At 43.0% G+C, this 21062-nt stretch overlaps 1 protein-coding gene across 6 annotated transcripts in view; it reads left to right on the forward strand.

Moving 5' to 3' along the window:
• The window catches only part of WDFY4 (WDFY family member 4), a 254443-nt gene that overhangs the window by 54003 nt on the left and 179378 nt on the right, over nucleotides 1–21062 (forward strand). For all 6 annotated transcript variants that reach the window (XM_038410907.2, XM_043518469.1, XM_043518472.1 and 3 more), the window contains exons 7-13: nucleotides 1219–1408; nucleotides 2629–2818; nucleotides 5448–5608; nucleotides 7279–7731; nucleotides 9965–10069; nucleotides 13522–13712; nucleotides 16896–17509. In XM_038410907.2, coding sequence (XP_038266835.1) covers nucleotides 1219–1408; nucleotides 2629–2818; nucleotides 5448–5608; nucleotides 7279–7731; nucleotides 9965–10069; nucleotides 13522–13712; nucleotides 16896–17509 — 1904 coding nt within the window. The remainder of the gene's footprint in view (nucleotides 1–1218; nucleotides 1409–2628; nucleotides 2819–5447; nucleotides 5609–7278; nucleotides 7732–9964; nucleotides 10070–13521; nucleotides 13713–16895; nucleotides 17510–21062) is intronic.

A 21062-nucleotide genomic window follows, 5' to 3' on the forward strand; every position in this document is an offset into this window, starting at 1 on the left:
TCATGAGAGATTAAAGAGTGTGAGCAGTAAAATTTCTCAATGGGCCAGAAGAGAAATCCAAAGGCTCCCTCTGGAGTGGTACTTCCTTTTATCTGTAGTATGTTGCCGGCACAGGCTAGCCCAGAGTTTTGTGTTGCACTGAATTACCAAGCTGATTTTCCCCCTACATGTATTGGCTGAGATTTCCAATGCCAACATAAACACACAGCCCCCTTTGAAGGTAAATGTTTGCTTTGAAAATCTCAGATATTGTTTAGAAATCTAAGTGACAGTGAAGCACATGACGATGCTGACAATTGCGAGGGGGTCTGAGTGATATCTTCTGACCAGCCCACAAAATAGGCCTAGTCCTGCAAAATGCCAAATGGCCTTAATTCCCATGGAAGCTAATGGGAGGAGACCAGGTCTGTACCTTTGACCTCCTGTAATGTAATACATGATATTCATTATGTGTCTGCTTTTGGCGTTCTATGTGCTTGGCTTAGAACCAGCAGAGAGCTGCGTATAAGCTAAAAGCAAGGGCAGGGAGAAGGTAGAAAGATGCCATCTATCCTGTATTAAGTATTGGGCCAGAGATCCTTACTAAATGTGATTAAGGCAGGGATCACTATTCTTAGGTACTTGAAGGTGCAACAAGGGATTGTGTAGGTGCAGGAAAGATTTACATATTAAAACTAAGGAGATGTTCTACTGGGCAGAAGACATTTCTTGGAGGATCACTTCTGCTTCCAGCCATGAGGTCCTATGAGAGTTCCACCAGAACAATGACACTGTCAACCAATTAGCAGAGACTAGTGATAGTGGAAGACTGACCTTCCACTGGACCTGGGACCAAGCTGTGGAACTCTCTGCTGCAAGAGATAAGAATGACCCTGGAACTGGCCAGTTACAGAACTGAATGAAAATCTCATTCCATCAACTTATCTTTCCCTCCAATTTTTACACCTGCATGGCCCCCTACACACCTTAACTGTAAACTAATCATGTTATGTCTGCAGGCTGGGAATGAAGACAGATCTTCTTGTTCTGATGGTTAGATACTTGGGAGAGGCTCTGATATTATGGTGATAGGGGCCATAGCCGTAACTAGTTACACAGTAGAACTGCATCCACTAATATAGGGTCAGATTTGACCCGATATATTCAAGCCTATGGAGCCCTTATACGCTTCCCAAAATTCTGCATTTAATTTGCATTGCAACCAATTTTCTTTTCCAGACAATGCTCAACTTGTACAGGGAGGAACAAGGTTTAGAGGAACTTCTGTCAGCTGCCGAGCTTCAGTCTCTAATTATAGCAACAGCCTCCCTCTGGGACCAGTGCAACCTTTCATGGAAAGCACCTACAGGCCGTGTGCTTCGGACAATTTCAAAGGCCCAGACCAAAACTGCCATCATGTACTTACAAGGTTTGTTTTTTCCTGAGCACCTATGGAATGAATTCCTCTAAGAAAAATCACACTTGGCTGGGTTTCATTTCTACGTTCCCCCAAGAGTCAATCACTTGCAAATGCATGAACTTCTAGACTAGAGCTCAATTTAGTGCTGATGGGAACCTGGGAACTGAAGTCCTTTTATTTATGCATAGAACAGAAAGTTACAGGCAGCAGCATGTCATTCCTGTCCCACTTCCATTAAAGGTACCCAAGCCAAGAGATACATAAAAGAGTTACACGTCATGTGACCCCAGAGCCAATTGGCATCTCTGGGGTTCCCCAGCATTCTAAATATTGCTCTCCTGATATTTGCCTGGCACCTTGCTGAAAATTTGTCAGCTGCAGCGCCTAGTGTATTGGGGAATCCTGACTGGTTGCCAGTGATAGTTTGGCTTCTTCCTAGAGGGAATTTTCCATTAGATTAGGGGTGTTTTCATCTTTAAAAAAAAATGCTTACTTATCTCCACCCTGCAATAGAAAAAACAATCCAGATAATTTATAATCAACATCCTGCCATCAGATCCTCCTCATAGGATGTAAATCTGTTTTATTTTTTATGCAAAAGTGCCCAAACATGGTTTCTTCATTCACACCACTTGTAAGATCAGGTCCTAGTGTAGTAAGAGGTAGTCCTGACAGCAGGTGAGTTGTCTAAGAATTGCCAGCATGACCACACTTGGAAGGTGGGCTACTAGACTAAAGGGAAAAGACCAGTCACCAATGGTAGCTTCAGAGCAAAATGTATCCTCTTCCTCCTCATTGTGCAAAACTATTAATCTCTATCTGAGTATATGTGATGATCTTAATACAAGATAATTTAATTGTCCATCATCCACTTACCATGTATTAAAAGGGCTGGACTCATAGTATGCAGATTTATTTGGGGGCAGATTTATATTCATGAAGCTGCTTGTGTTTCTGTGGGTCAAACACAGAAATGTAATGGGAGTTGAGGAATGAAAGTTGTTTTTTTTGTTAATTTTTTTTACTCTAGTTGCTAAAGCTAGCAGTGTATTCCTGTATTGTGCCCCCCCACCTCCCTCAAATCTCTTCTCTAGCCAAAAGAGGAATTAACTGCCCTGTTTGATTGGGAAATGTAATTTCAAGCATGTTGTTACGTTTTGTCTGTGATTTTGCAGTTGTTTGTAACATCAGGCTGTCGATACTAAACATGTGCCTTCATTTATTCACAGCTGCAGACTGCATTAAGATAGCCATTCAGAATCTATTCAAGTTGGCTGACACCTTGCCGGCTTCTGACATGTGTGAGGCAGTTAGCATCATCTTGTGTTTTGTGAAGGATTCCTATCCTATCTCCTCAGCTTTGCTTTTGGAGTTTGAAAATAATGATGGATACCAGCTCCTGGTAAAAATTTTACTTAGGTGAGTATGGAGTTTTCACTGGGTTTCTAGGGGATGATAAAGCATGGGTCTAATTAAATATAATTTTCAGAGGTGATGATGGCTTGTTTTAAAATTTCAATTGCATTTTAGAAAGATCCAGGTAACATAGTGGGCAGGTGAAGCACTAAGATGCTGGTAACAAAGAGTCACATTTAGCAAACCACTAACAACACCGCAATGCTGTTTAAAGAGCAGAACCACAGCGTAACTTCTCCCATTGAAACCACAAGGGGAAGTGCCAATTGAAGAAGTTAATCTAGAGGTAGGTTAGGGAATTACCTAAATTGAGACACAGGCCAGGTTTTATTAATCAAACACTAGTATATGGATAACATCAGGAGAGACTTCAACTGGACCCACTTTGCTCAGAAAGGCTCCCCTGGTCATGAAGTCTTTATCCAGAGGAAGCATTTTACCTGATGGAGCAGATCTCTAAGTAAAAAGGTAAATCCAATGGGCATGTCTAGGATTAATATGCTCACACCTGGACAAGACCCATAGGTTACCCTGGGTAGAGCTGGGCAAAATTTTTTGATCAAAACTTTTTTGGTGAAAAATGCACATTTGGCAACACTAAAAGAGTTCACAAAATGTTGATTTTGCCAAATTGTTTCAGTCAGGATAAAACATTTTAAAAAAATTCTGAAAAAAATAAAAATGTCATCAACATTTATGGTACATTTTGATTTTTCTTTTAAGTTTTTCTCTTTTGTAGAATTTTAAATTTTTTTTTAAAAGGTTCGACATTGATACCAAGTGTTTTGTTTCAGGTTGAAAGAAATGTTTCTTTCAACCTGAAACAATTTTTTTTTAAAATGGGCTCCATGGATATTACTCAAAAAAAAATAAATTGCTTCAGAATTTCCACACAACCAAAAAAATCCATCATTTGCCCACCTCTGATCTTGGGTCAAAACACAAAGCAGTTTTGTCTGCTGTTTCCACTATTATTGCCTTCTTTATTAAGGCCCTGAGTTTACTACATCAATAGCCGGTGGAATAACCATGAACCAGTTTCCCCAAAAGCACTGAGCAGTCTTGTTCCCACAGTTATAGTTCTCAAGTTAAGAGGTTTCAGAGTAGCAGCCATGTTAATTGGTATCCGTAAAAAGAAAAGGAGTACTTGTGGCACCTTAGAGACTAACAAATTTATTTGAGCATAAGCATTTGTGAGCTACAGCTCACTTCATCCGATGACGTTAAGAGGGTCCCTCCAGACTTTACCATCCAGCGTAGTTTCCACCACAGCTGCCAGCCTTTGTATTGTGATATTCCTTGATAACCTGTTTGATTTTGATAGTTCTTTTGGACAGGCAGGCGGAAACACTCTTCCCATCTCAGTTCACAAATTTAGAGCAAACATTTTCAACATCTTAAAACAAAACGTATATATTTCCTTACAGAATGGCATACAAACATTACAAATAAGATTAATACGTGCAGCCACTTATGAATGCTCTATAGAGTCTAAACACTAAATATATTCTTATAAAGCCAATACCTATTTTGCACAACATTTAATACATAAGTGACCTGGTGTGGTCTCCAGCTATGAGTTTGTCTGTTCATAGCTAATGCGTGCAGCCTTGGCAAGAGCTGCCACCCGGCCTGCCAGTGTCTCAACCAGCTCCCCATCACCTCCATTGAAAACCCTAGAGGGGGGAAAAGATGGTCTTTTATTCCCTGAGGCTTTTCTAATTCCTAATGATAGCTTATTCTGGCATACGCCTGCGCATAGATAGGTTTGAGGAGAAAGATTGCACTAGTCCCAATCATAAGAGCACTGGACTTAACGACACGATACATGGCTGACTGCTTTTCACCAGTCACTCTTTCTCCCTTTGATCTAAGCTACTGCAAATCTGGGAGATGTTTGGAACCAGCCTATGGCTTAACAGAGACTTCAATGCATTATCCATGTGTCTAATACCATATGGATAGCACACATCTGAGATTAAACAACGTCTTCCACTTCCAGTGGGCCCACGGGTCTGTAAATCTCAGGCAGTTTTGTAGAAACTAAAGAATTATATATGTTCATGGTTCGCATTTTGCTAATTGTGTTTCTTTTTTTTATTTTATTTTTAAGTACAGGGCTAGCATTCTGGGTTGGATCTCTAGAGCTGCCTGAAATATTCTAAATTTTGATTATTTTTCTTAATTATAAATTTGTTAATTTTGACCCCAAAAAACCGGGATACTTATTTTGTGAAAAATTTCCCTTTTTCCAACTGGTGCTGTGTATCGCACTTCTACTGGTACATGTAATGGGACTTAATTTCAACATTGGCTAGTCTCCTCTTTTGTAGTCACTTATTGACCTCAGCCCTTTAATTATCTGGTTCAGTTTTTTAGTTCTTCCCCGATCCAACTTTGGAGTTAGTCAGACTGTAAAATTGTCTGGAGAGCAATTCAGTTCAATTAGTCATCCAATCAGTAACAGAAAGCATAAGAGATTACTGTGGTGGAGGGATCTGGGGGAGGGAGAAAAGTGAGAAATTGTTACTTCAGTATCTGGTGTCCCTATAGAATGTGTTTGTGAAAGGACCTGATTATTTTAAATATTACTGAGCCACAAGCATATGACTACCCCGGTCTTTGTTTTTAGATGGGAGAGATCTCCGCACAGTGAAGGAGACCACCGTGTCGAAGAGGTGCTGGATATACTGACTTGCCTCACAGTCTGTGGGAAAACTGAACTGAAAGTTTCTGGCAACATTACACATCCTCAGCTACCACACTTTGATTTTGAACAGACACAATCCTCTGGTACTGTATATACGCGTACAAATATTACTGTGGGCTTAGCATGGGAAAAGAAATTATGCACAGCATGTGCATGATAGAGAAGAAAATGTACATGATCGCATGTGTGCACCTGCAGGGCTAAGGTGGAGAATTTAAACATGCAAATCAGGAAATTCCAAAGTTAACTAAGGTTACATCTATATTGTGACCCGGGGTATGAATGGCAGCTCGTATCTGGTTTAATGGCAGCTAGTTTGCTAAAAATAGAAGTGAGAACTGTGTGATGTGGGATTCAGCGTGGGTTGCACAGGCCTGCCTGACACCACTGGGGTACGTACATGCTTGTGCAGCCAATGCTGAGGCCCATGCACTGCATCCTCACTTTTATTTTTAGCAAACTAACTAGAGTACAGCTAGTGTGGGTACATCTACACAAGCTGCCATTCACACTGCTAGCTGCAATGGAGAGATGCCATAACCCACATAGCGTGGATAACACAGTAAGTACAGCTGGCTGGAAAATGGGCAAACTATCATATAAATGTTCAAAATCATTTACAGTATTTCTTTTAAAAAAATATGAACTGTTATATTAAAAAAAATTCTCATTTTACAATGAGAAACGTAAAAAAAACCCAAATTATTCTATCACCATCACATAGTGGGACTGTTTAAAAAAATCACTTTTGAAAACTTCTTATTTCTAAGGCAGTGGGGACTTATGCAGATGTGTAAGTGTTTGCAAGATGGGGGGCCTAAAGGATACATGGAAAATTTGATGAAAACTTAGCAAACCAACAATTTTTCATAAAAAAATGCTGACATTGTATGAGTTTGACATTGAATGAGAATTTTCCATTCAAAACATTTATATTGTCTCTAAATGCAGTTATTTACCTGTTCTGATTAGTAATTTGGTACTGCCTGTGGACCACCCACAATTGTATCACCCACAAAGTCCCTGATCTGAACAGCTTACAGTCTAAATAGACAAGACAGGCCCAGCGTGGAGGAAGGGGTAGAACCTACAGAGGGATCAGTGGGATAGTTTCCCAGCACCATGCCGGCATCACTATTTTTGTTTTTGTTTAAATTTTGTGGAGTGGGGTTTGGTTGGGAGGGGACTAGCTAAGCTGAGAGACCAGGGGAGGGCGGGAGTGGGACAGGGCAAGGGAAAAGAGGCTATGGAGGGCACGTGGAGTGAGGCTGAGGTGCAGAGACTGGGAATTAGAAGGCAAGAGGGGCCAGGAGCAAACAGCAAGTCAGCGCAGGACAGAGAATGTCTGGAGTCAGACCTGTAGAAAACACGCTCATGGCATCTGCCGTGCCTGCCGGTCCTTCCTGCAGTACCCACTGTGTGCTCTTGTGCCTGCTACTGCCAACTTCAGTTTCTCTGGCCCCTGGGGCTCGCTCCTCCCTGGAAACTTTTCTTCTCCAAGTCCACATGGCTCAGGGGAATTGGAGCACTGCATAAAGTTATGATGAGGGTCACCCCTGCACAGTTCTGGGTCCTGAGGATGGAGAGGGGTGCTCCCAGTATTCTCCTGTTCCCCTGTGCTCCAATACTTGCTGAGATTGGATCTGTGTCTGACTTGTGCTCTTAGATATGCCTTAATAGTGCAGATAGGGCATCTGTATTAGACCTGAGATAAGCGTAGTTAAACTGATATGGATTGATTTCTGTTTCTCAGGAATGACAGTGAAAAACCTCCAGGCTTTTCAGGTGTTGCAGTCCATCTTCCAGAAAACCAATGACCTGCACCTCTGTAGGAGAATCTTACTGGCTATAAAAACCATGTGGGTCTGGGACACTATGAACTTCTTCCTCCTGGAATGGACGCTACAGCCCATCTCCCAGTTTACTGACATTATCCCCCTCAAACCACACCTGGTTCAGATACAGTTCTTCCAGCTGGTGGAATCAGTGGTGCTAGAACTGTCCTATGTTCCCCATGAAATCCTGAAGAAGGTTGAGTGTTTGATAAAGGAGAACTTGGTGCCGTTCTGCACCATAGCTGCTCTGCAGTGCCTTCACAGCATCACCAAGAGGGACTTGCTCTTCACTGACATATTTAGAGACTCGGGGCTCTTGGGCCAGCTGCTGACTCAGCTGAGGAAGCAAGCCAAGATCTTGAGGAAGACAGGTACAGCTTGTTTCATTGGCAATGAGTGGTTGGGCAGGCAGAGTTGTAGGAAAGAGATCTACACTGAGCATGTAGAGAGGCCAGTGTTACGTGCCGAGGTGCTAGAGTTTGTATGGAAGCTGCCTGGCCCTGGCTTAAATTCCTGAGCTGCTGATGCCACACCAAACTAGTTTTCTCCTGAAATCTGACTCTCTCCAGTTCCACACATCATATTACCCAGCTTATGGGCTAGGCATCAGCCACAGGACTTAACCTCTCAGCAGTTTCGTCTCCAGTGGCAGCCATTAAAAAGGGGGCTCAAGTTACCAAAATTAGCGTTTCACTTTGGGTTCCTTGGGAGCCCAGCTTGAGAGCCTGGGCTTGACGTTCACAGGTGCTGACTATTCTCGTTTCCAGTTAAAGTCACTAGTTGCTGTAGCATTCAGCCCCTCTGAAAATCAGGCTCAGGTTGTCTCATCGTGGGTGCTGCAAGGTCCCTGGAGCACCCACAGCCACTCCCAGAGTCTCTTCCTAGGCCCAGTTTTATCTTCCAAACAGAGGAGAAAAACACAAGCATGTTCTTGGCTCCCTGGGGGTTTTCCCCTCCCCTTCGCTCAGTCCTTCCTGCTTAGGGCTCACTGCAGTACGCTACTGACTGAGCACTGCCTCCCAGGGCTCTCCCCCAGAGGCCCTGTTCCTCACTGCCCCTCCTCCCAAGGGACTGTGGCACCCTCTCCAAGGAAACTTACTGCTGTTCCTGCTCCCCCTTCTTTACCGACAGCCTGGCTTTTTATAGCCTCAGGTCCTTTTATAGCCCCTCTTAATTGGCCAAACTGGGCGCATCTGTTCTATACCGGGGAGCCAGACCGGCTTCATTTAAAGGGCCTGGCACCCCAAAAGTAAGGTCTCCTTAATGAGAGACCACAACTCTAATTGTTACTGTCGCAGGCAGAAAACAAGGAATTCACACAAAGCACATACAAATCAGAGCAGGGCACCAGCTGTAACATTGGGGTCAAGATCTGGACTTCCAAGGCCCCAAAGATGGGGTCATTTGGATGTGAGATTTGAGCTGGTCTTCTCTAATTATCGGAGCTAAAGATTCTGTCAAATGATGGATTCAGATTTTGAACCCACTTGGGATGGGGAGTTTGCAGGCCCACTTTCAATACTATGTCGTAATACATGAAACAAATTGCTTAGATATAGATTTCCAAGGAAACAGATCATGGTTCCTGAAAACTCACATTCTGGTTAGGAGTTATGGTTATGAGTGAGCTTGTGAGTCTCTCTTCTATCTTTGCCTGAATGCCATTCAGCTATGTCAATTTTCTTGGCTGATTTCTAGTCTATAAACAAAGATAATAAAGGGCAAATGAGAACATGGCAGTGTGGTCATTGCATTAGTACATTGGTCTTTAGAAATGTAAGATGTCCTCTGCCATAGTGTATGAACTCCTAAATCCCTTAGATAAAAAAAATAACACATCTGACAATGTAGGGATTTGATCCTGGAAACACTTAGTTGTACTCGTGGGAACCAGGCTCTAGGTACGAAAGGAACACCTGACAGGAAGGTTAGAAGCTGGCTTCACTACAGGGGCGGAGGTTGTTTGGGTGCTTTAATGGTGCGTTTTCAGACTTTAAAATGTTTGGCCTCCTTTTAAGTATCATCTGAATTTTGAATTTCTTGGGTTGGTAACAATTTGGTTTTTGATCACTACTATATTCTTTAATGTATTTTCATCCTTATGTCACTGACATGTGCTCTGTGCCTTAATGAAGAGTCTTGTCTGGGAATGGAAGGAGGTTCTGATTATTCTGCCAGCTGAAAAGACAATATGGACATATCTATCATAGGTCCCTTTACCATACTGTCTGAGCACCTCACAGTCTTTACTGTATTATCCTCACAGCACCCCAGTGTGGTAGAGCAGAGCTATTATTGCCATTATACAGATGGGGAACTGAGATTCAGAGAGACTAAGTGACTTGGCCAAGGTCACACAGGAAGTCTGTAGCAAAGCAAAGGTATTGAACCCAGGTCTCCAGGGTTCCAGGTTAGCCCCTAACTATTGGACCGTCCTTCCTCTCTTTCAGTATTTTATCAGGTGCTGTAGGTTTCATGTAGACTGTGCCAGCATTCAAGGGAGTCATATTTGCTGAGCACTTGTGCTGTGAGGAATTCTAGTTACCAGTAACCAGGTATCTTGTGGGATATTTTGGGGGAACTCTCTTTGTTTTGAATATGCAGCCGGGACCCAAGCACCCTGTCTGGAGCAAGGCACTGAGAAAGAGCTAACCTGTGTGATGCTGAAGATGGTTGCTGCCCTTGTCCTGGGATCTGTGAGGAATGCTGGTAAGAGAAGGTGGTGGTTCAACTGTCACAGCATCGCCTCTGTGATACTTGCTATTAGATGGCCTGGGTACAGCATAGTAAGCATCCGACTCCCTTCTTCTCTTTGTATGTTTTATTCAGAAATCATGTTGGACAGCCAGGAATGTAGCAATGGCCATATTGCATCAGGCCATTGGCCCATCTACTCTGGCTCCCGTCCTCCAGCTGTGGCCAATACCTAATGCGTAAAAACATAAGAATGGCCATACTGATTAGACCAATGGGCCATCTAGCCCAGTATCCTGCCTTCTGACAGTGGCCAATGTCAAATGCTTCAGAGGGAATTAACAGAACACTGCAGTTATTGCGTGATCCATCTTCTGTTGTCCAGTCCCAGCATCTGGCAATCAGAGATTTAGGGACACTCAGAGCATGGGGTAGATCCCTGACCATCTTGGCTAATAGCCATTGATGGACCTATCCTCCATGAACTTATCAAGTTCTTTTTTAAACCTTATTATACTTTTGGCCTTCACAACATCCCCTGACGACAAGTCCCAGAGGTTGACACTGCGTTGTGTGAAGGACTTCCTTTTGTTTGTTAAACCTGCTGCCTATTAATTTAATTGAGTGACTCCTGGTCCTTGTGTTGCATGAAGGAATAAATAACACTTCCTTATTCAATTTCTTTACACCAGTCATGATTTTATAGACCTCTATCATACCCCCCTCTTAGTTGTCTCTTTTCCAAGCTGAAAAGTCCCAGTCTTATTTATCTTTCCTCATATGGAAGCTGTTCCAAACTGCTAATCATTTTTGTTTCCCTTTCCTATACTTTTTCCAATTCCAATGTATCTTTTTTGAGACAGAGAGACTAGAATTGTTCTCGGGGTTCAAGGTGTGGGTACACCATGGATTTATATAGTGGCATTATGATATTTACTGTCTTATTATCTTTCCCTTTCCTAATGGTTCTTAAAATTCTGTTAGTTTTTTTTGACCACCACTGCATGCTGAACAGATGTTTTCAGAGAACTATCCACAATGACTCCAAGATCTTTCTTGAGTGGTAAAAGCTAATTTAGACCTCATCATTTTGTATGTATAATTGGGATTATGTTTTCCAATGTGTACTTCTTGGAATTTATCAACATTGAATTTCATCTACCATTTTGTTGCCTAGTCATCCAGTTTTGTGAGATTACTTTATAACTCTACACAGTCTGCTTTGGACTTAATTATTTTGAGTAACTTTGTATCGTCTGCAAACTTTGCAACCTCACTGTTTACCCATTTTTCCAGATCATTTATGGATATATTGAACAGCACTGGTGCCAGTACGTATTCTTGGGAGACCCTTGTATCTACGTCTGCACTGTGAAAACTGTCCATTTATTCTTGCCCTTTATTTCCTGTCTTTTAAGCAGTTACTGATTTTATGAAAGGATCTTCCCTCTAATCCCATGACTGCTTACTTGGTTTAAGAGCCTTTGGTGAGGGATCTTATCAAAGGATCTCTGAAAGTCCCAGTACACTATGCTCACTGGATCACCCTTGTTCACATGTTTGTTGACCCTCACAAAGGATTCTAATAGGGTGGTGAGGCATGCTTTTCCTTTACAAAAGTCGTGTTGACTCTTCCCAACAAATTGCTTTCATCTATGCATCTGATAAATCTGTTCTTTGCTATAGTTTCAACCAGTTTGTCTGGTACTGAAATTAGGCTAACTGGGCTGTAATTGCCAGAATCGCCTCTGGAGCCTTTTAAAAAAAAAATCCACATTACAATAGTTATCCTCCAGTAATCTGGTACAGACAATGATTTAAGCGCTATGTTATACACCAATTAGTAACTCTGTAATTTCACATTTGAGTTCCTTCAGAACTCTTGGGTGAATACCATTTGGTCCTGGTGACTCACTACTGTTTAGTTTATCGATTTTGTTAAAACCTCCTCTTCTGACACCTCAATCTGGGACAGTTCCTCAGATATGTCACCTAAAGGGAATGGCTCAGGTATGGGAACCTCCCTCACACCCTCTGCAGTGAAGATGGACACAAACAATTCATTTAGCTTCTCCACAATGGCCTTGTCTTCCTTGAGTGCTCCTTTAGCACCTCGAGCCTCCAGTGGCCCCACTGTTTGTTTGGCAGGCTTCCTGATTCTGATGTACTTATTATTTTTTTTTGCTGTTTAGTTGTTGTGTCTTTTGCTAGTTGCTTTTCAAATTCTTTTTTTGATCTGCTTGATTATACTTTCACACTTGACTTCCCAGAGTTTATGCTCCTTTGTTTTCTTCAGTGGGATTTGACTTCCAATTTTTAAAGGATGCCTTTTTCCTCTAACCACTTCTTTTACTCTGCTGTCTCGCCATGGTGGCATTTTTTTGTCCTCTTACTATTTTTTTTTTTTAATTTGAGGTGTACATTTAATTTGAACCTCTATGACGGAGTTTTTAAAAAGTTTCCATTCAGCTAGCCAACATTTCATTCTTGTGACTATTCCTTTTAATTTTCCTTTAACCAGCTTCCTCGTTTTTGTATAGTTCCCCTTTTTGACCTTAAATGCTACTGTAGAGGGGAATTCTTTGGTATTCCCCCTCCCAAGGATGTTAAATTTCATTACATTATTACATGCTTCAGAGCAGCAGCATGAACACCTCCATAATCCACTAGGCCAAAAGGAAAACTTCCTCTTCATTTTTAAGGTTCATTTCCTTTTCTTTTTAAGGTTCATTTCCTTAAGTTTCTCTTAATAGTTCAGACATTATTACAACATGTTTAATTGTATTACGGTAGTGCTTGCATGCCCCAGCTGAGATCGGGGCCCCACTGTGCTAGGTACTGTACAAACACTGAGCAACAGGCCCTGCCTGTAAGATCTTGGTCTAAATAGGCAAGACAGCCAAAGGATGGGAGGAGAAACTGAAGCACAGAGAGATGAAGTGACGTGCCTAAATTCACCCAGCCGCTGAGTCAGGAATAGAACCTAGGTCTCCTGAGTCCTAGTCTAGTGCTCTATTCACTAGATGCCAAGAAGGAACTATTTTAAAAACATACATATCTTTACAATGAGTGAGCCCCTCCCCCAATAATCCCTAATTTGTCCCTAGTCACCTACTCTGTAGTGATACCCTGGGATGATTTATATAATGACTGGGTTGTACACTAAGGAAAATAACAAAGCAGTCCCTTCTACTGGATTTTCTTGCATGGTATCTGTTACCCCAGGTATCTACATATCCACTTACATACTAGACCAGTTATGTACTGTCACTAGTAACTGATTTGTGCACACAAACTGGATACTTTTACACACACACTAGGTGTGTGCAATTGGAGCCTTGTGATAGTGCGCAGTTGACATGGAAAATTTGCCTCTGTGTTCAAAACCATATTGTGATTGGACATCAATTGGTGCCCATATAACTGAGCATGGTTTAACTAACAAATGGCATCTGATTGATTCCCAGTTGTTATAAAAGATTATGGGATGGTACCCTACATCAAGATATTTCTGGATGATGAGTGCTACCGAAGTGACACCCTCTGTATCTTGGAGCAGCTGTCAGTCATCAACACTGAAGAGTACATGAGCATAATTATTGGGGCCCTCTGCTCTTCCACTCAAGGGGAGCTGTACCTGAAACTGGACCTGCTGAAGGTGATTAACATTGCTTCCTGTTTGCTTCATCGTCTGCTCTGAATGTGCCTGGTTTAGATGGCTGGTGGCTCCCAGCCTAATTACCAGCAAGAAGGTGAAGTCAAATGCAGGGGCAGAGTTAAGGTTGTTTGGGTGCTAGTTACTGAGTGTTTTAATCATTGGTGTGTGAACAGCCATTCCATAATGTCTTGAAAAATGCTTTAGAGAGTTGAAATAGATGGATAATAGAGAATAACAGCTACAGTGTAGAATTGCAGTGTACATACTGACAGGTTTCAGAGTAGCAGCCGTGTTAGTCTGTATTAGCAAAAAGAAAAGGAGAACTTGTGGCACCTTAAAAATTAACAAATTTATTTGAGCATAAGCTTTCGTGAGCTACAGCTCACTTCATTGGCTGCAATTTGTTAGTGCCACAAGTACTCCTTTTCTTTTAGTGTACATACTGTTGAGTACAGCTATGGCAGAAGGAGAAAAGAGACAGATGGGAGAAGAAGCTGAGACTTGCAAAGAGCAAGTCAGAGGAAGTAGAACAGGGTAAAGGTAGCAGCTGATTTGGGCGTGGGGATGAAACAAATGGCTTGATTCAGGTTTCATTTGCAGAGGTGTAACTCCATTGACCTCAATGGGGTCATCACTCACATATACCAGTGTAAATCAGAAAAGGATCTAGTTTCAGTTGGAGAGAAGGTGATACAGGGGATGGAAAGAAATTTACTATATTCTCTAATGCATTCCTAGAGGGTCTGATCAAAAATCCATAAAGTAAATGGAAAGAATCCCAATGATTTACTCTGGATTAGGCCCTTGGTTGGCAAACTAGAAAGCAGCAGCATTGTGAGCATTAATCTGGGATTCCATTCCACACTCATTAGCTGGCCTTATTTGGTCCCCTCTTAGCTGCTAATGCAGCAGCTAATCTTTGTGGTACAGTAACTGTGCTCATTAAAACGATCTGACAAACCAGGGGACAAAGCCCGTAGCTCTGACCTGAGCAAACAAACTTTTGCTGTAGTTTGTGGAGAAGTTAAGTGCAGCTCCTGAACTGATATGAGAACAAATGCAACTTTGATGTCTAATTCTGACAAATGATAACCATGTTAAAACATAATGTAAGCAAATTAATTTATTATCTGTGCCCTTTGGGACTGTGATTGTGTTATACACAAATTCAGATTGATTTGCTAATATATATTTAGCTGTTAAACTGCGAGCGCAAATGTGATTAGCTCTCCCGTATTCCAGAGTGGCATGTGGACAATTATGAGGAATAACAAATAATGGAATGTGAAATAAATTCTGTTAGCTATAACTGAGTTAGGGGTTTCCAGCAGGCATCCAGTTGTATAGATTCAAGACAGAGGAATACTAACTCATAGGCGATTAAATTGTAACTGAGTTAGAGCTGGAGGAAATGTTGTTACTGCTGACCTTTCCTGAAATGTGTCAAAGCCATCCTGATAACTTCAACTCCAACTTATTAAATTTACTCCCTGTTCAGGAGTCTCTGCCTGGTTTGATACATTATCATGCAAAATTGAATGACAGTAATAAAGTCCCCCTTCCTACAGTTCTGGCAAGCCCTTTCTCATTGTAATAGCTCCTGTTATAGAGAGATATTTATGATAGAAATGCTTCTCCTCAGTGGATTTGGAATTAAGCCTCTCGACTTGAGAGGCTTTTCTGTGCGACTCTCGGCCAACATAAGGTTTAGTGCTCTTCGAGGTAGCAAGAGACAAACCCAAATGCCAAGTGTGTTACCACTGTTTATTTTTTGTGGCTTCTGCATTTAATTGCACAAGGAGGAAAAGTTAGGGATGGGTTAGATGCAAATATACTGGGCCTCATTCTTCTCTCACTGAATTTTACACTCAGATTATTCCAGTGTAAGCGAGGCCCGAATCAGGTCCAAAATATCTCTGATTTACAGTGGAATGGCTTAGATTTTAAATACATGCAGTGATACATAGCACTCATTTGTAGCCTGATACAAAGTCCATTGAAATCACTGAAAGACTCCTATTGACATGTGTGGCCTTTGGATCAGACCCACAGCACTTTTTGTCTCCAAAAGGTTGTACAAGCATTAACTAAGTTTGTCCCTGGGAGACAGGAAACTATTATTGCTCATTTAGTGCTAGGAGAACCTACTTTCTGCAATATCTTTTGGACCATGTTATGTTGCTGGGTTCTGGTTAACACCTGATGGGCCATTATGGCTCTGTATGGTCACTCTATCCGTGCCAATTGAATGTGGAATATTTTTCAATACATTGGTAGACTCTGTTGGAAAAGTCCCATCGGCCTCTAGGAGTTTTGCTTAAACCATTTTACAATAATCTTTGCTCTAAGGTATGTGGAATGCTCCAGGCTGGCTTAAGGCCTAGGCACTGTGGGCCCATGTCTATAGCCCTGTCTCCTTGAGTGAGGCGATTACGCTGAAATCTCAGCTCTCACTTTTAGACAAAAGTAGGTTTCTAGCCCTCCTGGTTGTGAAGAAAAGCTCACAACCACGAGCAAAGTCTCTGCTGCGGTAAGCTCTGCCTGCATCTGCAGACAACCTGAAGTGATAGCTCAGAGACGGAGTGAACTGCCTCATGCATCTATGTTGGGTATTTACTCCAAGCCCCACTACTCTGGGGCATGCCGCCAACCTGCCCCACCTCATCAGGGGGCTCTTTGAGTCAGGAGGAGATGGGTGCAGCTGCCCCCTTCCCCCCCCCCCAGTAAAGCAGATATACTCTGGCTGCTGGGGAAAGCAGTGGGGGCACCTCTTCTAGTGCTGTTGACCTAGAGTTCCCTGTAAGAGCAGCATGAATCCTCCCTTCTCCTGGAAGTTGGCTGCTACTGGTCTCCGCTTTGCCCAAATAGGGTAGCAACAGTCCGTGTTTAGGACTGAAACTTCGCCCGCTGGGTTGGAGCCTTGTAAGCACCATCCCCAAGTTGCAGGGCTGGCTGTGTAGATGGCTTCGAAAAACATGTTAAAATCGCCAATGTTTGAGGTGGTTGAAAAACAGGCAAGAAAGTTTTGCAAAAATGTCATTCCTCCCTTTCCCCCGCATTTTTGATCAACAATTGAAATTTCAGTAAAATCAAAATTCTGAGAGCATTGTCTAGTCCCACTTGGTACCGTAGGTGATGTGAGGTTGAATGCTTGCTTTGTCTCCCTTCTCTCTGATGCCGCAGTCTCTCCTGAGGATCCTGGAGAACCCCAAGTGCCATTTGGCTTTCAGAACATGTAGTGGATTCAATGGACTCCTGTCCCTTCTCTCCGACATGGAAGGTGCGTTACAGGACCCACCATCTGGGGCGTGGGCAGCCACGGGGCATAGCCCCATCCTGGAGCTTGTTTTGTACACGCTTCAGGGGATAGCCACTGCTCTGCATCTGGACCCCGTCAACAGTGACTTCTTCCAAAGGAATGGCCTCTTTGAGAAGCTGGCGGAGGATCTCGGCTCACTCGGCTGCTTCTGGACACAGGAGGGGCAGCAAGTCCCCGTGCAGCTCGAGAAAGGAAGGACGTTTGCAGAGTTCTTGAACGCAGCCTTGTACTCGTCAGAACCTTTCCCAGCATGGCTCAAGAGCTGCATACAGATTCTAAGTTTCCTTGACCATATGATCAAAGGGACCCTGCATCTGGAGAGCTGCCTCCTGGAGATAAAGCCTGCTGCAGAAGAACCACCTTGGGATGTTCAGAAGGGACCACAAGATCAACAGGAGGGGCATGGTACTAGCTTCAAACAACTGGAGAATAAATTAGCTGCCTCTGACTACAGGGCATGGGCAGACCCTGAAGACAGGTAGGTCTTTGATTCTTTATTGTAGAAAGACCCTAGCATCCAAGAGCAGTAATACTTGGGTGTTCTCTGGTGTCACTGAGCATTTTATATGTAGTAGTAAAATAAGCCTGACAAAGCCACCTGAGCTGCAGGTTGATAGTATTATCTGCATTTTACAGGGAGAGTGGTCATAAACCGAGGCCCAGAGGTGGCGTGACTTGCCCCCGGTCACACAGTGAGTCAGTCGGAGGGTCAATAATCAAGCTGAGGAGTCACGCTCCCAGGCCTATGCTCTAGCCGGCAGACAATGCCACTTTATAAAAGGTGAATGACTGCAAACATTGCAGCATAAATGTCTGTTTGACTTCAGAGGGACAAAGTGGGTGTAGCACAAGCGTGTCTCTTTTGCCAACAGAGGTCGGTCCAATAAAAGATCTGTCCTCACCCACCTTGCCTCTGTAATATCTTGGGACCAACAGGGCTACAGCACTGCACGATTGTTTGGTTCAGTGGGACAAGGGGCTACGAGAGCTTTTTGGCTTATCCCTGGGGTCTGGATTATATACCAGGTGATCCTTGAGAGTGATCCTGTATCTTTGATCAAGTACCAGAGAGAGGCTATTGGTCACTGGAATTTGAAAACCATTTTTTAGCCTCTGCTTGAAACCACCCAAATCAATGTTGACTCCTGCAATGGGATAGAAGACTGCTTCCAGTCACTGGGTGCAACGTAAATAGGCCTAAATCACTATTATTTCAAATGTTCTGTACTGGAAAAATGAAGAAGGAAGCAGCCATGCTGTCTGCCTCATTATATATATCAAGACAAGAAGGTCAGGGCTGCAGCCAGACATTCAGGGAAGGCCAGGAGATTTCCGCAGCACTTTGAAGGTCAGTTCTGTGTTTCTGGGTATCTTTTATTAAGTAGCGCCTACCCGCAAGGGTTACATTTCTTCCCTTAAGAGACAGGGGGAATCTCTGACAGTTTCCTGTGTCCCTGGCTGCAGCTCGAATCTTCCTGTGCTCTTACATACTATCCACTGTATTTCTGGTTGGAGCTAGAAACCAAGCGGCAGGGATTACAGAGCTGGTCATGTCGCCATGGAGGCATCTCCAGCTATCTTTAAATGTGACTTAGTCATTTTCCTTCTTTAAAGGCCGAACCTTGACGTCCTGACTCATAGGAAATGCTTGTTGAAGTTAATAGGAACCTTGGTGGAATAAGTGCTAAGTGCAGACTGGGTTAGCACCTCAGCATTTGGCCCTCTGTGATTCATCTGTGCATTATCTGAAGCCGTGTGAAAAATCCTTGTAGTTTTCCTTGGCCAGCTGGCAGAATGGCTTCAATCAGGTCACAAGAGATGCTTACTGAATCCTCTGCTTCTCCCTGGTTTGTACTGAGGTGGGATTCCCACTGGGGGTGGGCCAGCTAATTCAGATGAAATGCTGTGGTGACTATGCTGAGAGGCATATTCACTAGTGTTCTTCCCCTGGCCCAGGAGAGACTTGGAGGGACCTAGGTCAGCAGACGGGGCTCGCTCAGGCTGGGCAGTGGGTTGAGCTGGGCCAGAGGCTGGGTGAGAAGCAGAGAGCCAAGCCAGGACTGGCAGCAGCAGGGGACAGGAGGAGTGACTGGCAACCAAGAGTCATGAGGCAACAGCTCTGGCTGGATGACAGCAGGACAGTGGACAGCTCCCCCTCCCTGATGTCACTGATGACATGTTTTGCACACTGAGACCCACTAGCCTGTAGTTAGGTTCCCTTATGAGAGGGAAGGACTAGAATGCTTACTCTGGGATATTAGGCCTTAGAAGTGCCCCAGGGCAAAGCCCTACTTGGACCCCTCTCTAGTACTGCCTCCCAGGGACTGAGTTAGGAACTGTGGGGTTGTATTATGGGACTCTGGCTGGATCAGTCAGATACAAGTGGCCTCTGATTTTGGGTGCCTCAGATTTTTGATGGGTTTCAGAGTAGCAGCCATGTTAGTTGGTATCCGTAAAAAGAAAAGGAGTACTTGTGGCACCTTAGAGACTAACAAATTTATTTGAGCATAAGCTTTCGTGAGCTACAGCTCACTTCATCGGATGCATTCAGTGGAAAATACAGTGGGGAGATTTATATACACAGAGATCATGAAACAATGGATGTTACCATACACACGGTAATGAGAGTGATCAGGTAAGGTGAGTTATTACCAGCAGGAGAGAAAAAAAACCTTTTGTAGTGATGATCAAGGTGGGCTATTTCCAGCAGTTGACAAGAACATGTGAGGAACTTGGGGGGGGGGGGGAATAAACATGGGGAAACAGTTCTACTTTGTGTAATGACACATCCATTCCGAGTCTTTATTCAAGCCTAAATTAATGGTGTCCAGTTTGCAAATTAATTCCAATTCAGCAGTCTCTCATTAGTCTGTTTTTGAAGTTTTTTTGTTGAAGAATTGCCACTTTTAGGTCTGTAATCGAGTGATCAGAGAGACTGAAGTGTTCTCCGACTGGTTTTTGAATGTTATAATTCTTGACATCAAACGGGCTGGTTTTCCAGTTTTTCTCTACAACCATGAACGCCAGAAACATCATTTCTTTTTTAAATGAAAGCTGAGTTTCTCATGTAATCACAGGACTCCAGGAGCTGGGCCTTTAAGAAAGGCACCATATATTGATAGAATGGTGATAGTTGGTGACACTGCTTGACGTTGTCTCTTCTACAGTTTTACTCGCAGGTTCGGTGTCATAACATCCCCAGTCACAAGGGGCTCACTTTCTCCCTGGTGTAACGAATTCCCTTGATTTCAACTGCCTTATGCAGCAGATGAATTTGGCTGAAGGAGCACAGCCAAAGAATAAAAACTACAAATAATGAAATCCTGGCCCCAGTAAATTTAATGAGTTTTGCACTTGATGTCAGTGGGGCCAGGATTTCACCAAAATTTTGTTTGTTTAAAAAAATGTGCCTCCTTGCTTGTTTAGCCATCAAACATCAGAGCCACATTCCTCCTTGGTGGAGATGTGAAATCAGTGGAATTGCAGCATTTGCACTGTGGCTGAATTTGACTTATTAAGCTTAAAGAATAACAAACAAGTAGTTTTTTTTTCTGCAAGCACTATTTAATAAGACAGTATTTGCCTTGAGGGTGCAGTAATAGTCATTGGTCACTGTGGGGCAGTGTCCCACATTAGTCACTTTGCGCTGGTCTGTTAGCATTGGCTCGTGGAAATGGTAAACAGGGTTTTTATTAGACATTTTTCTCATTTAGTTTCATTATAAAGGCTTTTTTTATTCCTATCTTGCTATTTATTCTTCCTGTTTTACAGAGTGTGATAGTGCTTGCTGTTTTATTTTCACATCCAGGTTTCAGAGTAGCAGCCATGTTAGTTTGTATTCGCAAAAAGAAAAGGAGTACTTGTGGCACCTTAGAGACTAACAAATTTATTAGAGCATAAGCTTTCGTGAGCTACAGCTCACTTCATCGGATGCAGTTAGTGTAGTGCTGTCAGACACTGTCTGAGTTTCGTTCACCAGGATCTATTGGAAAGAACAGTGTATCTGATAATACTGTACAGCACCGTTCCCT

The sequence above is a fragment of the Dermochelys coriacea genome, chromosome 7 (genome assembly GCF_009764565.3).
Source record: "Dermochelys coriacea isolate rDerCor1 chromosome 7, rDerCor1.pri.v4, whole genome shotgun sequence".
Taxonomy (NCBI): domain Eukaryota; kingdom Metazoa; phylum Chordata; order Testudines; family Dermochelyidae; genus Dermochelys; species Dermochelys coriacea.